This window comes from Petromyzon marinus, chromosome 84, assembly GCF_048934315.1.
Source record: "Petromyzon marinus isolate PM22_M1 ecotype Great Lakes invasive population chromosome 84, UKy_Petmar_22M1.pri1.0, whole genome shotgun sequence".
Lineage (NCBI taxonomy): Eukaryota > Metazoa > Chordata > Hyperoartia > Petromyzontiformes > Petromyzontidae > Petromyzon > Petromyzon marinus.
The window spans coordinates 1,568,758-1,582,920 of NC_133749.1; the positions used below are offsets into that span (position 1 = coordinate 1,568,758).

General features: G+C 48.1%; 1 protein-coding gene across 4 annotated transcripts in view; it reads left to right on the plus strand.

Annotated features, from left to right (window-relative positions):
* The window catches only part of DDX51 (DEAD-box helicase 51), an 82,355-nt gene that overhangs the window by 21,739 nt on the left and 46,453 nt on the right, over positions 1 to 14,163 (plus strand). For all 4 annotated transcript variants that reach the window (XM_076057714.1, XM_076057716.1, XM_076057713.1 and 1 more), the window contains exons 8-9: positions 1,862 to 1,968; positions 8,215 to 8,326. In XM_076057714.1, coding sequence (XP_075913829.1) covers positions 1,862 to 1,968; positions 8,215 to 8,326 — 219 coding nt within the window. The remainder of the gene's footprint in view (positions 1 to 1,861; positions 1,969 to 8,214; positions 8,327 to 14,163) is intronic.

Here is a 14,163-nt window from a genome sequence, read left to right on the forward strand (position 1 = left end):
AGTGTGTGTCTCAGTGTGTCTCAGTGTGTGTCTCAGTGTCTCAGTGTGTGTCTCAGTGTGTCTCAGTGTGTGTCTCAGTGTGTGTCTCAGTGTGTGTCTCAGTGTGTGTCTCAGTGTCTCAGTGTGTGTCTCAGTGTGTCTCAGTGTGTGTCTCAGTGTCTCAGTGTGTCTCAGTGTGTCTCAGTGTGTCTCAGAGTGTGTCTCAGTGTGTCAGTGTCTCAGTGTGTCTCAGTGTGTGTCTCAGTGTGTGTCTCTGTGTGTGTGTGTCTCTGTGTGTATCTCTGTATCTCTGTGTCTCTCTGTCTGTGTGTGTGTCTCTCTGTGTGTCTCTCTGTGTGTGTCTCTGTGTGTGCCTCTGTGTGTGTCTCTGTGTGTGTCTCTCTGTGTGTGTGTCTCTGTGTGTATCTCTGTATCTCTGTCTGTCTCTGTCTGTGTGTGTGTGTCTCTGTGTGTGTGTGTCTCTCTGTGTGTGTATCTCTCTGTGTGTCTCTCTGTCTGTGTGTGTCTCTGTGTGTGTCTCTGTATGTCTGTGTGTGTGTCTGTATGTCTGTGTGTGTCTTTCTGTGTGTGTGTCTCTGTGTGTGTCTCTGTATCTCTGTGTGTCTCTCTCTGTGTGTGTCTCTGTGTGTGTGTGTGTCTCTCTGTGTGTGAAAACTCTCTGTGTGTGTATCTCTCTGTGTGTCTCTCTGTGTGTTTCTCTGTCTGTGTGTGTGTCTCTTTGTGTGTTTCTGTGTGTCTCTCTCTCTGTGTGTGTGTCTCTCTATGTGTGTGTCTCTCTGTGTGTGTATCTCTCTGTGTGTGTGTATCTCTCTGTGTGTCTCTCCGTGTGTGTGTCTCTGTGTGCGTGTGTCTCTCTGTGTGTCTCTCTGTGTGTGTCTCTCTGTGTGTCTCTCTGTCTGTGTGTGTGTCTCTGTGTGTGTCTCTCTGTGTGTCTCTGTGTGTGTGTGTGTCTCTCTGTGTGTGTATCTGTGTGTGTGTGTCTCTCTGTGTGTGTATCTCTCTGTGTGTCTCTCTGTGTGTCTCTATGTATGTCTCTCTGTCTGTGTGTCTCTCTGTGTGTCTCTCTGTGTGTGTGTCTCTCTGTGTGTGTATCTCTCTGTGTGTCTCTCTGTGTGTCTCTCTGTCTGTGTGTGTCTCTGTGTGTGTGTCTGTATGTCTGTGTGTGTCTCTCTGTGTGTATGTCTGTGTGTGTCTCTCTGTCTGTGTGTGTCTCTCTGTCTGTGTGTGTGTCTCTGTGTGTATCTCTGTGTGTGTGTGTCTCTGTGTGTCTCTCTGTGTGTGTCTCTCTGTGTGTCTCTGTGTGTCTCTCTGTGTGTGTGTGTCTCTCTGTCTGTGTGTGTCTCTGTGTGTGTGTTTGTATGTCTGTGTGTGTCTCTGTGTGTGTGTGTGTGTCTCTGTGTGTGTGTCTCTGTGTGTCTCTCTGTGTCTCTCTGTGTGTGTGTCTCTGTGTGTGTATCTCTGTGTGTGTCTGTGTGTGTGTCTCTGTGTGTCTCTCTGTGTGTCTCTGTGTGTCTCTCTGTGTGTCTCTGTGTCTCTCTCTGTGTGTGTGTGTCGTCTGCATGTCTGTCTGTGTGTGTCTCTCTGTGTGTGTGTCTCTCTGTGTGTCTCTCTGTGTGTCTCTCTGTCTGTGTGTGTGTCTCTGTGTGTGTGTCTGCATGTCTGTGTGTGTCTGTGTCTCTCTGTGTGTGTATCTCTCTGTGTGTCTCTCTCTCTGTGTGTGTCTCTCTGTGTGTGTGTCTCTCTCTGTGTGTGTGTCTCTGTGTGTGTGTCTGTGTGTGTCTCTCTCTCTCTGTGTGTCTGTGTGTGTGTGTCTGCATGTCTGTGTGTGTCTCTCCCCTCCCCCACGCCCCGTGTCTCCCAGGTGTGGAAGGAGTTCCGTGCCTACGCCGACAGCGAGGGGCTCCGCGTGGCCCTCGCCTGCGGAGCCCAGAGGTTTGGAGAGGAACAGCAGAGCCTGGTGGAGACCACGTACGTACACACAGAGACAAAGCTCCCCCAGGTAGCCTCTAGCAGTGCTATAGGGGCAAGTGCAGTCAGTAGCAGCAGTGCTGTAGGGGCAAGTGCTGTCAGTAGCAGCAGCAGCGCCTATAGACACAGAGACAAAGATCCCCCAGGTAGCCTCTAGCAGTGCTGTAGGGGCAAGTGCAGTCAGTAGCAGCAGTGCTGTAGGGGCAAGTGCAGTCAGTAGCAGCAGTGCCTGTAGGCACAAAGACAAAGCTCCCCCAGGTAGCCTCTAGCAGTGCTGTAGGGGCAAGTGCTGTCAGTAGCAGCAGCGCCCATAGACACAAAGACAAAGCTCCCCCAGGTAGCCTCTAGCAGTGCTGTAGGGGCAAGTGCAGTCAGTAGCAGCAGCAGCGCCTATAGACACAGAGACAAAGCTCCCCCAGGTAGCCTCTAGCAGTGCTGTAGGGGCAAGTGCTGTCAGTAGCAGCAGCAGCGCCTATAGACACAAAGACAAAGCTCACCCAGGTAGCCTCTAGCAGTGCTATAGGGGCAAGTGCAGTCAGTAGCAGCAGTGCTATAGGGGCAAGTGCAGTCAGTAGCAGCAGCAGCGCCTATAGACACAGAGACAAAGCTCCCCCAGGTAGCCTCTAGCAGTGCTGTAGGGGCAAGTGCTGTCAGTAGCAGCAGCGCCCATAGACACAAAGACAAAGCTCCCCCAGGTAGCCTCTAGCAGTGCTGTAGGGGCAAGTGCTGTCAGTAGCAGCAGCAGCAGCGCCTATAGACACAAAGACAAAGCTCCCCCAGGTAGCCTCTAGCAGTGCTGTAGGGGCAAGTGCAGTCAGTAGCAGCAGCGTCTATAGACACAAAGACAAAGCTCCCCCAGGTAGCCTCTAGCAGTGCTGTAGGGGCAAGTGCTGTCAGTAGCAGCAGCAGTGCCTATAGACACAAAGTCAAAGCTCCCCCAGGTAGCCTCTAGCAGTGCTGTAGGGGCAAGGGCTGTCAGTAGCAGCAGCGCCTATAGACACAAAGACAAAGCTCCCCCAGGTAGCCTCTAGCAGTGCTGTAGGGGCAAGTGCTGTCAGTAGCAGCAGCAGCGCCTATAGACACAAAGAGAAAGCTCCCCCAGGTAGCCTTTAGAGGTGCTGTAGGGGCAAGTGCAGTCAGTAGCAGCAGTGCTGTAGGGGCAAGTGCAGTCAGTAGCAGCAGCAGTGCCTATAGAGACACAGACAAAGCCCCCCCAGGTAGCCTCTAGCAGTGCTGTAGGGGCAAGTGCAGTCAGTAGCAGCAGTGCTGTAGGGGCAAGTGCTGTCAGTAGCAGCAGCGCCCATAGACACAGAGACAAAGCTCCCCCAGGTAGCCTCTAGCAGTGCTGTAGGGGCAAGTGCTGTCAGTAGCAGCAGCAGCGCCTATAGACACAAAGACAAAGCTCCCCCAGGTAGCCTCTAGCGGTGCTGTAGGGGCAAGTGCAGTCAGTAGCAGCAGCGTCTATAGACACAAAGACAAAGCTCCCCCAGGTAGCCTCTAGCAGTGCTGCAGGGGCAAGTGCTGTCAGTAGCAGCAGCAGCGCCTATAGACACAAAGACAAAGCTCCCCCAGGTAGCCTCTAGCAGTGCTGTAGGGGCAAGTGCAGTCAGTAGCAGCAGCAGTGCCCATAGACACACAGACAAAGCTCCCCCAGGTACCCTCTAGCAGTGCTGTAGGGGCAAGTGCTGTCAGTAGCAGCAGCGCCTATAGACACAAAGACAAAGATCCCCCAGGTAGCCTCTAGCACTGCTGTAGGGGCAAGTGCTGTCAGTAGCAGCAGCTCCCATAGACACAAAGACAAAGCTCCCCCAGGTAGCCTCTAGCATGGGTGTAGGGGCAAGTGCTGTCAGTAGCAGCAGCAGCGCCTATAGACACAAAGACAAAGCTCCCCCAGGTAGCCTCTAGCATGGCTGTAGGGGCAAGTGCTGTCAGTAGCAGCAGCGCCTATAGGCACAAAGACAAAGCCCCCCCAGGTAGCCTCTAGCAGTGCTGTAGGGGCAAGTGCTGTCAGTAGCAGCAGCTCCCATAGACACAAAGACAAAGCTCCCCCAGGTAGCCTCTAGCATGGCTGTAGGGGCAAGTGCTGTCAGTAGCAGCAGCAGCGCCTATAGACACAGAGACAAAGCTCCCCCAGGTAGCCTCTAGCAGTGCTATAGGGGCAAGTGCAGTCAGTAACAGCAGCGCCTATAGACACAAAGACAAAGCTCCCCCAGGTAGCCTCTAGCAGTGCTGTAGGGGCAAGTGCTGTCAGTAGCAGCTGCTCCCATAGACACAGAGACAAAGCTCCCCCAGGTAGCCTCTAGCAGTGCTGTAGGGGCAAGTGCAGTCAGTAGCAGCAGTGCTGTAGGGGCAAGTGCTGTCAGTAGCAGCAGCGCCCATAGACACAAAGACAAAGCGCCCCCAGGTAGCCTCTAGCAGTGCTGTAGGGGCAAGTGCAGTCAGTAGCAGCAGCTCCCGTAGACACAAAGACAAAGCTCCCCCAGGTAGCCTCTAGCAGTGCTGTAGGGGCAAGTGCTGTCAGTAGCAGCAGCAGCGCCTATAGACACAAAGACAAAGCTCCCCCAGGTAGCCTCTAGCATGGCTGTAGGGGCAAGTGCTGTCAGTAGCAGCAGCGCCTATAGACACAGACAAAGCTCCCCCAGGTAGCCTCTAGCAGTGCTGTAGGGGCAAGTGCTGTCAGTAGCAGCAGCAGCGCCTATAGACACAAAGACAAAGCTCCCCCAGGTAGCCTCTAGCAGTGCTGTAGGGGCAAGTGCTGTCAGTAGCAGCAGTAGCGCCTATAGACACAAAGTCAAAGCTCCCCCAGGTAGCCTCTAGCAGTGCTGTAGGGGCATGTACTGTCAGTAGTAGCAGCAGCGCCTATAGGCACAAAGACAAAGCTCCCCCAGGTAGCCTCTAGCAGTGCTGTAGGGGCAAGTGCTGTCAGTAGCAGCAGCAGCGCCTATAGACACAGAGACAAAGCTCCCCCAGGTAGCCTCTAGCAGAGCTGTAGGGGCAAGTGCAGTCAGTAACAGCAGCGCCTATAGACACAAAGACAAAGCTCCCCCAGGTAGCCTCTAGCAGTGCTGTAGGGGCAAGTGCAGTCAGTAACAGCAGTGCCTATAGACACAAAGACAAAGCTCCCCCAGGTAGCCTCTAGCATGGGTGTAGGGGCAAGTGCTGTCAGTAGCAGCAGCAGCGCCTATAGACACAAAGACAAAGCTCCCCCAGGTAGCCTTTAGAAGTGCTGTAGGGGCAAGTGCTGTCAGCAGCTGCAGCGCCCATAGACACAAAGACAAAGCTCCCCCAGGTAGCCTCTAGCATGGCTGTAGGGGCAAGTGTTGTCAGTAGCAGCAGCAGCGCCCATAGACACAAAGACAAAGCTCCCCCAGGTAGCCTCTAGCAGTGCTGTAGGGGCAAGTGCTGTCAGTAGCAGCAGCAGCGGCGTCTATGGAGACCACACACAGAGGGGGGGGGTTGTTGTTGACGTTGTTGTTGTTATTGTTGTTGTTGACGTTGTTGTTGTTGACGTTGTTGTTGACGTTGTTGTTGTTGACGTTGTTGTTGTTGTTGACGTTGTTGTTGTTGACGTTGTTGTTGACGTTGTTGTTGTTGACGTTGTTGTTGACGTTGTTGTTGACGTTGTTGTTGTTGTTGACGTTGTTGTTGTTGTTGACGTTGTTGTTGACATTGTTGTTGTTGTTGTTGACGTTGTTGTTGACGTTGTTGACGTTGTTGTTGTTGACGTTGTTGTTGTTGTTGACGTTGTTGTTGTTGTTGACGTTGTTGTTGTTGACGTTGTTGTTGACGTTGTTGTTGACGTTGTTGTTGTTGACGTTGTTGTTGTTGTTGACGTTGTTGACATTGTTGTTGTTGACGTTGTTGTTGACGTTGTTGTTGTTGTTGTTGACGTTGTTGTTGTTGTTGACGTTGTTGTTGACGTTGTTGTTGACGTTGTTGTTGACGTTGTTGTTGACGTTGTTGTTGTTGTTGTTGACGTTGTTGTTGACGTTGTTGTTGTTGTTGTTGACGTTGTTGTTGTTGTTGACGTTGTTGTTGTTGACGTTGTTGTTGACGTTGTTGTTGTTGTTGTTGTTGACGTTGTTGTTGTTGTTGACGTTGTTGACGTTGTTGTTGACGTTGTTGTTGACGTTGTTGTTGTTGACGTTGTTGTTGTTGTTGACGTTGTTGTTGACGTTGTTGTTGTTGTTGACGTTGTTGTTGACGTTGTTGTTGACGTTGTTGTTGACGTCGACGTTGTTGTTGACGTTGTTGACGTTGTTGTTGTTGTTAACGTTGTTGACGTTGTTGTTGACGTTGTTGTTGACGTTGTTGTTGTTGACGTTGTTGTTGTTGTTGACGTTGTTGTTGATGTTGTTGTTGACGTTGTTGTTGACGTTGTTGTTGTTGACGTTGTTGTTGTTGTTGATGTTGTTGTTGACGTTGTTGTTGTTGACGTTGTTGTTGTTGACGTTGTTGTTGTTGACGTTGTTGTTGTTGTTGACGTTGTTGTTGTTGTTGACGTTGTTGTTGTTGTTGACGTTGTTGTTGTTGTTGACGTTGTTGTTGTTGACGTTGTTGACGTTGTTGTTGTTGACGTTGTTGACGTTGTTGTTGACGTTGTTGACGTTGTTGTTGACGTTGTTGTTGTTGACGTTGTTGTTGACGTTGTTGTTGTTGACGTTGTTGTTGACGTTGTTGTTGTTGACGTTGTTGTTGACGTTGTTGTTGACGTTGTTGTTGTTGTTGACGTTGTTGTTGTTGTTGACGTTGTTGTTGTTGTTGACGTTGTTGTTGTTGACGTTGTTGTTGTTGACGTTGTTGTTGACGTTGTTGTTGTTGACGTTGTTGTTGTTGTTGACGTTGTTGTTGTTGTTGACGTTGTTCTTGTTGACGTTGTTGTTGTTGTTGACGTTGTTGTTGACGTTGTTGTTGTTGACGTTGTTGTTGTTGACGTTGTTGTTGTTGTTGACGTTGTTGACGTTGTTGTTGTTGACGTTGTTGTTGACGTTGTTGTTGACGTTGTTGTTGTTGTTGACGTTGTTGTTGTTGACGTTGTTGTTGTTGACGTTGTTGTTGTTGTTGACGTAGTTGTTGTTGTTGACGTTGTTGTTGACGTTGTTGTTGACGTTGTTGTTGACGTTGTTGTTGACGTTGTTGTTGTTGACGTTGTTGTTGTTGACGTTGTTGTTGTTGACGTTGTTGTTGTTGACGTTGTTGTTGACGTTGTTGTTGTTGTTGACGTTGTTGTTGTTGACGTTGTTGTTGTTGACGTTGTTGTTGTTGTTAACATTGTTGTTGTTGACGTTGTTGTTGACGTTGTTGTTGACGTTGTTGTTGTTGTTGTTGTCGTTGTTGTTGATGTTGTTGACGTTGTTGTTGTTGACGTTGTTGTTGTTGTTGACGTTGTTGTTGTTGACGTTGTTGACGTTGTTGTTGTTGACGTTGTTGACGTTGTTGTTGACGTTGTTGTTAACGTTGTTGTTGTTGACGTTGTTGTTGTTGACGTTGTTGTTGACGTTGTTGTTGTTGACGTTGTTGTTGTTGACGTTGTTGTTGACGTTGTTGTTGTTGTTGACGTTGTTGTTGTTGTTGACGTTGTTGACGTTGTTGTTGTTGACGTTGTTGTTGTTGACGTTGTTGACGTTGTTGTTGTTGACATTGTTGTTGTTGACATTGTTGTTGTTGACGTTGTTGTTGACATTGTTGTTGTTGTTGTTGTTGACGTTGTTGTTGTTGACGTTGTTGTTGTTGACGTTGTTGTTGTTGACGTTGTTGTTGACGTTGTTGTTGACGTTGTTGTTGTTGTCGTTGTTGTTGACGTTGTTGACGTTGTTGTTGTTGACGTTGTTGACGTTGTTGTTGACGTTGTTGTTGTTAACGTTGTTGTTGTTGACGTTGTTGTTGACGTTGTTGTTGTTGACGTTGTTGTTGACGTTGTTGTTGTTGACGTTGTTGACGTTGACGTTGTTGACATTGTTGTTGTTGACGTTGACGTTGTTGTTGTTGTTGTTGACGTTGACGTTGTTGTTGACGTTGTTGTTGACGTTGTTGTTGACGTTGTTGTTGTTGTTGACGTTGTTGTTGTTGACGTTGTTGACGTTGTTGTTGTTGACGTTGTTGTTGACGTTGTTGTTGTTGACGTTGTTGTTGACGTTGTTGTTGACGTTGTTGACGTTGTTGTTGTTGACGTTGTTGTTGACGTTGTTGACGTTGTTGTTGTTGACGTTGTTGTTGTTGTTGACGTTGTTGTTGTTGTTGTGACAGGCCGGAGGGGCTGGTGGTGTCGCGAGCTGACGTGGTGGTGGCCACCGCCGGCCGACTCGTGGACCACCTGGCACGGACACCCGGAGTCTCACTCGCACACCTGCGTTTTCTGGTAACAACACCACTACTATAGTACTATACTACTACTATAGTACTACACCACCTGGCACGGACACCCGGAGTCTCACTCGCACACCTGCGTTTTCTGGTAACAACACCACTACTATAGTACTATACTACTACTATAGTACTACACCACCTGGCACGGACACCCGGAGTCTCACTCGCACACCTGCGTTTTCTGGTAACAACACCACTACTATAGTACTACACTACTACTATAGTACTACACCACCTGGCACGGACACCCGGAGTCTCACTCGCACACCTGCGTTTTCTGGTAACAACACCACTACTATAGTACTATACTACTACTATAGTACTACACCACCTGGCACGGACACCCGGAGTCTCACTCGCACACCTGCGTTTTCTGGTAACAACACCACTACTATAGTACTACACTACTACTATAGTACTACACCACCTGGCACGGACACCCGGAGTCTCACTCGCACACCTGCGTTTTCTGGTAACAACACCACTACTATAGTACTACACTACTACTATAGTACTACACCACCTGGCACGGACACCCGGAGTCTCACTCGCACACCTGCGTTTTCTGGTAACAACACCACTACTATAGTACTACACTACTACTATAGTACTACACTACTACTATAGTACTACACCACCTGGCACGGACACCCGGAGTCTCACTCGCACACCTGCGTTTTCTGGTAACAACACCACTACTATAGTACTATACTACTACTATAGTACTATACTACTACTATAGTACTACACCACCTGGCACGGACACCCGGAGTCTCACTCGCACACCTGCGTTTTCTGGTAACAACACCACTACTATAGTACTATACTACTACTATAGTACTACACCACCTGGCACGGACACCCGGAGTCTCACTCGCACACCTGCGTTTTCTGGTAACAACACCACTACTATAGTACTACACTACTACTATAGTACTACACCACCTGGCACGGACACCCGGAGTCTCACTCGCACACCTGCGTTTTCTGGTAACAACACCACTACTATAGTACTATACTACTACTATAGTACTATACTACTACTATAGTACTACACCACCTGGCACGGACACCCGGAGTCTCACTCGCACACCTGCGTTTTCTGGTAACAACACCACTACTATAGTACTATACTACTACTATAGTACTACACCACCTGGCACGGACACCCGGAGTCTCACTCGCACACCTGCGTTTTCTGGTAACAACACCACTACTATAGTACTATACTACTACTATAGTACTACACCACCTGGCACGGACACCCGGAGTCTCACTCGCACACCTGCGTTTTCTGGTAACAACACCACTACTATAGTACTATACTACTACTATAGTACTACACCACCTGGCACGGACACCCGGAGTCTCACTCGCACACCTGCGTTTTCTGGTAACAACACCACTACTATAGTACTATACTACTACTATAGTACTACACCACCTGGCACGGACACCCGGAGTCTCACTCGCACACCTGCGTTTTCTGGTAACAACACCACTACTATAGTACTATACTACTACTATAGTACTACACCACCTGGCACGGACACCCGGAGTCTCACTCGCACACCTGCGTTTTCTGGTAACAACACCACTACTATAGTACTACACTACTACTATAGTACTACACCACCTGGCACGGACACCCGGAGTCTCACTCGCACACCTGCGTTTTCTGGTAACAACACCACTACTATAGTACTACACTACTACTATAGTACTACACCACCTGGCACGGACACCCGGAGTCTCACTCACACACCTGCGTTTTCTGGTAACAACACCACTACTATAGTACTATACTATTACTATAGTACTACACTACTACTATAGTACTACACTACTACTATAGTACTATAGTACTACTATAGTACTATACTACTACTATAGTACTACACCACCTGGCACGGACACCCGGAGTCTCACTCGCACACCTGCGTTTTCTGGTAACAACACCACTACTATAGTACTATACTATTACTATAGTACTACTATAGTACTACTATAGTACTATACTACTACTATAGTACTACACCACCTGGCACGGACACCCGGAGTCTCACTCGCACACCTGCGTTTTCTGGTAACAACACCACTACTATAGTACTATACTACTACTATAGTACTACACTACCTGGCACGGACACCCGGAGTCTCACTCGCACACCTGCGTTTTCTGGTAACAACACCACTACTATAGTACTACACTACTACTATAGTACTACACCACCTGGCACGGACACCCGGAGTCTCACTCGCACACCTGCGTTTTCTGGTAACAACACCACTACTATAGTACTACACTACTACTATAGTACTACACCACCTGGCACGGACACCCGGAGTCTCACTCGCACACCTGCGTTTTCTGGTAACAACACCACTACTATAGTACTACACTACTACTATAGTACTACACCACCTGGCACGGACACCCGGAGTCTCACTCGCACACCTGCGTTTTCTGGTAACAACACCACTACTATAGTACTACACTACTACTATAGTACTACACCACCTGGCACGGACACCCGGAGTCTCACTCGCACACCTGCGTTTTCTGGTAACAACACCACTACTATAGTACTACACTACTACTATAGTACTACACCACCTGGCACGGACACCCGGAGTCTCACTCGCACACCTGCGTTTTCTGGTAACAACACCACTACTATAGTACTATACTACTACTATAGTACTACACTACTACTATAGTACTACACCACCTGGCACGGACACCCGGAGTCTCACTCACACACCTGCGTTTTCTGGTAACAACACCACTACTATAGTACTATACTACTATAGTACTACACTACTACTATAGTACTACACCACCTGGCACGGACACCCGGAGTCTCACTCGCACACCTGCGTTTTCTGGTAACAACACCACTACTATAGTACTATACTACTACTATAGTACTATACTACTACTATAGTACTACACCACCTGGCACGGACACCCGGAGTCTCACTCACACACCTGCGTTTTCTGGTAACAACACCACTACTATAGTACTATACTACTATAGTACTACACTACTACTATAGTACTACACCACGTGGCACGGACACCCGGAGTCTCACTCGCACACCTGCGTTTTCTGGTAACAACACCACTACTATAGTACTATACTACTACTATAGTACTACACTACTACTATAGTACTACACCACCTGGCACGGACACCCGGAGTCTCACTCGCACACCTGCGTTTTCTGGTAACAACACCACTACTATAGTACTACACTACTACTATAGTACTACACCACCTGGCACGGACACCCGGAGTCTCACTCGCACACCTGCGTTTTCTGGTAACAACACCACTACTATAGTACTACACTACTACTATAGTACTACACCACCTGGCACGGACACCCGGAGTCTCACTCGCACACCTGCGTTTTCTGGTAACAACACCACTACTATAGTACTATACTACTACTATAGTACTACACCACCTGGCACGGACACCCGGAGTCTCACTCGCACACCTGCGTTTTCTGGTAACAACACCACTACTATAGTACTACACTACTACTATAGTACTACACCACCTGGCACGGACACCCGGAGTCTCACTCGCACACCTGCGTTTTCTGGTAACAACACCACTACTATAGTACTATACTACTACTATAGTACTACACCACCTGGCACGGACACCCGGAGTCTCACTCGCACACCTGCGTTTTCTGGTAACAACACCACTACTATAGTACTACACTACTACTATAGTACTACACCACCTGGCACGGACACCCGGAGTCTCACTCGCACACCTGCGTTTTCTGGTAACAACACCACTACTATAGTACTACACTACTACTATAGTACTACACTACTACTATAGTACTACACCACCTGGCACGGACACCCGGAGTCTCACTCGCACACCTGCATTTTCTGGTAAAAACACCACTACTATAGTACTACACTACTACTTTAGTACTATACTACTACTATAGTACTACACTACTACTATAGTACTACACCACCTGGCACGGACACCCGGAGTCTCACTCGCACACCTGCGTTTTCTGGTAACAACACCACTACTATAGTACTACACTACTACTATAGTACTACACTACTACTATAGTACTACACCACCTGGCACGGACACCCGGAGTCTCACTCGCACACCTGCGTTTTCTGGTAACAACACCACTACTATAGTACTACACTACTACTATAGTACTACACCACCTGGCACGGACACCCGGAGTCTCACTCGCACACCTGCGTTTTCTGGTAACAACACCACTACTATAGTACTACACTACTACTATAGTACTATACTACTACTATAGTACTACACCACCTGGCACGGACACCCGGAGTCTCACTCGCACACCTGCGTTTTCTGGTAACAACACCACTACTATAGTACTATACTACTACTATAGTACTATACCACCTGGCACGGACACCCGGAGTCTCACTCGCACACCTGCGTTTTCTGGTAACAACACCACTACTATAGTACTGCACTACTACTATAGTACTATACTACTACTATAGTACTACACCACCTGGCACGGACACCCGGAGTCTCACTCGCACACCTGCGTTTTCTGGTAACAACACCACTACTATAGTACTACACTACTACTATAGTACTATACTACTACTATAGTACTATACTACTACTATAGTACTACACCACCTGGCACGGACACCCGGAGTCTCACTCGCACACCTGCGTTTTCTGGTAACAACACCACTACTATAGTACTACACTACTACTATAGTACTATACTACTACTATAGTACTATACTACTACTATAGTACTACACCACCTGGCACGGACACCCGGAGTCTCACTCGCACACCTGCGTTTTCTGGTAACAACACCACTACTATAGTACTACACTACTACTATAGTACTATACTACTACTATAGTACTATACTACTACTATAGTACTACACCACCTGGCACGGACACCCGGAGTCTCACTCGCACACCTGCGTTTTCTGGTAACAACACCACTACTATAGTACTACACTACTACTATAGTACTATACTACTACTATAGTACTATACTACTACTATAGTACTACACCACCTGGCACGGACACCCGGAGTCTCACTCGCACACCTGCGTTTTCTGGTAACAACACCACTACTATAGTACTATACTATTACTATAGTACTATAGTACTACACTACTACTATAGTACTACACCACCTGGCACGGACACCCGGAGTCTCACTCGCACACCTGCGTTTTCTGGTAACAACACCACTACTATAGTACTATACTATACTATAGTACTATACTACTACTATAGTACTACACTACTACTATAGTACTACACCACCTGGCACGGACACCCGGAGTCTCACTCGCACACCTGCGTTTTCTGGTAACAACACCACTACTATAGTACTATACTATACTATAGTACTATACTACTACTATAGTACTACACTACTACTATAGTACTACACCACCTGGCACGGACACCCGGAGTCTCACTCGCACACCTGCGTTTTCTGGTAACAACACTACTACTATAGTACTATACTACTACTATAGTACTACACTACTACTATAGTACTACACCACCTGGCACGGACACCCGGAGTCTCACTCGCACACCTGCGTTTTCTGGTAACAACACCACTACTATAGTACTATACTACTACTATAGTACTACACCACCTGGCACGGACACCCGGAGTCTCACTCGCACACCTGCGTTTTCTGGTAACAACACCACTACTATAGTACTATAGTACTACACTACTACTATAGTACTACACCACCTGGCACGGACACCCGGAGTCTCACTCGCACACCTGCGTTT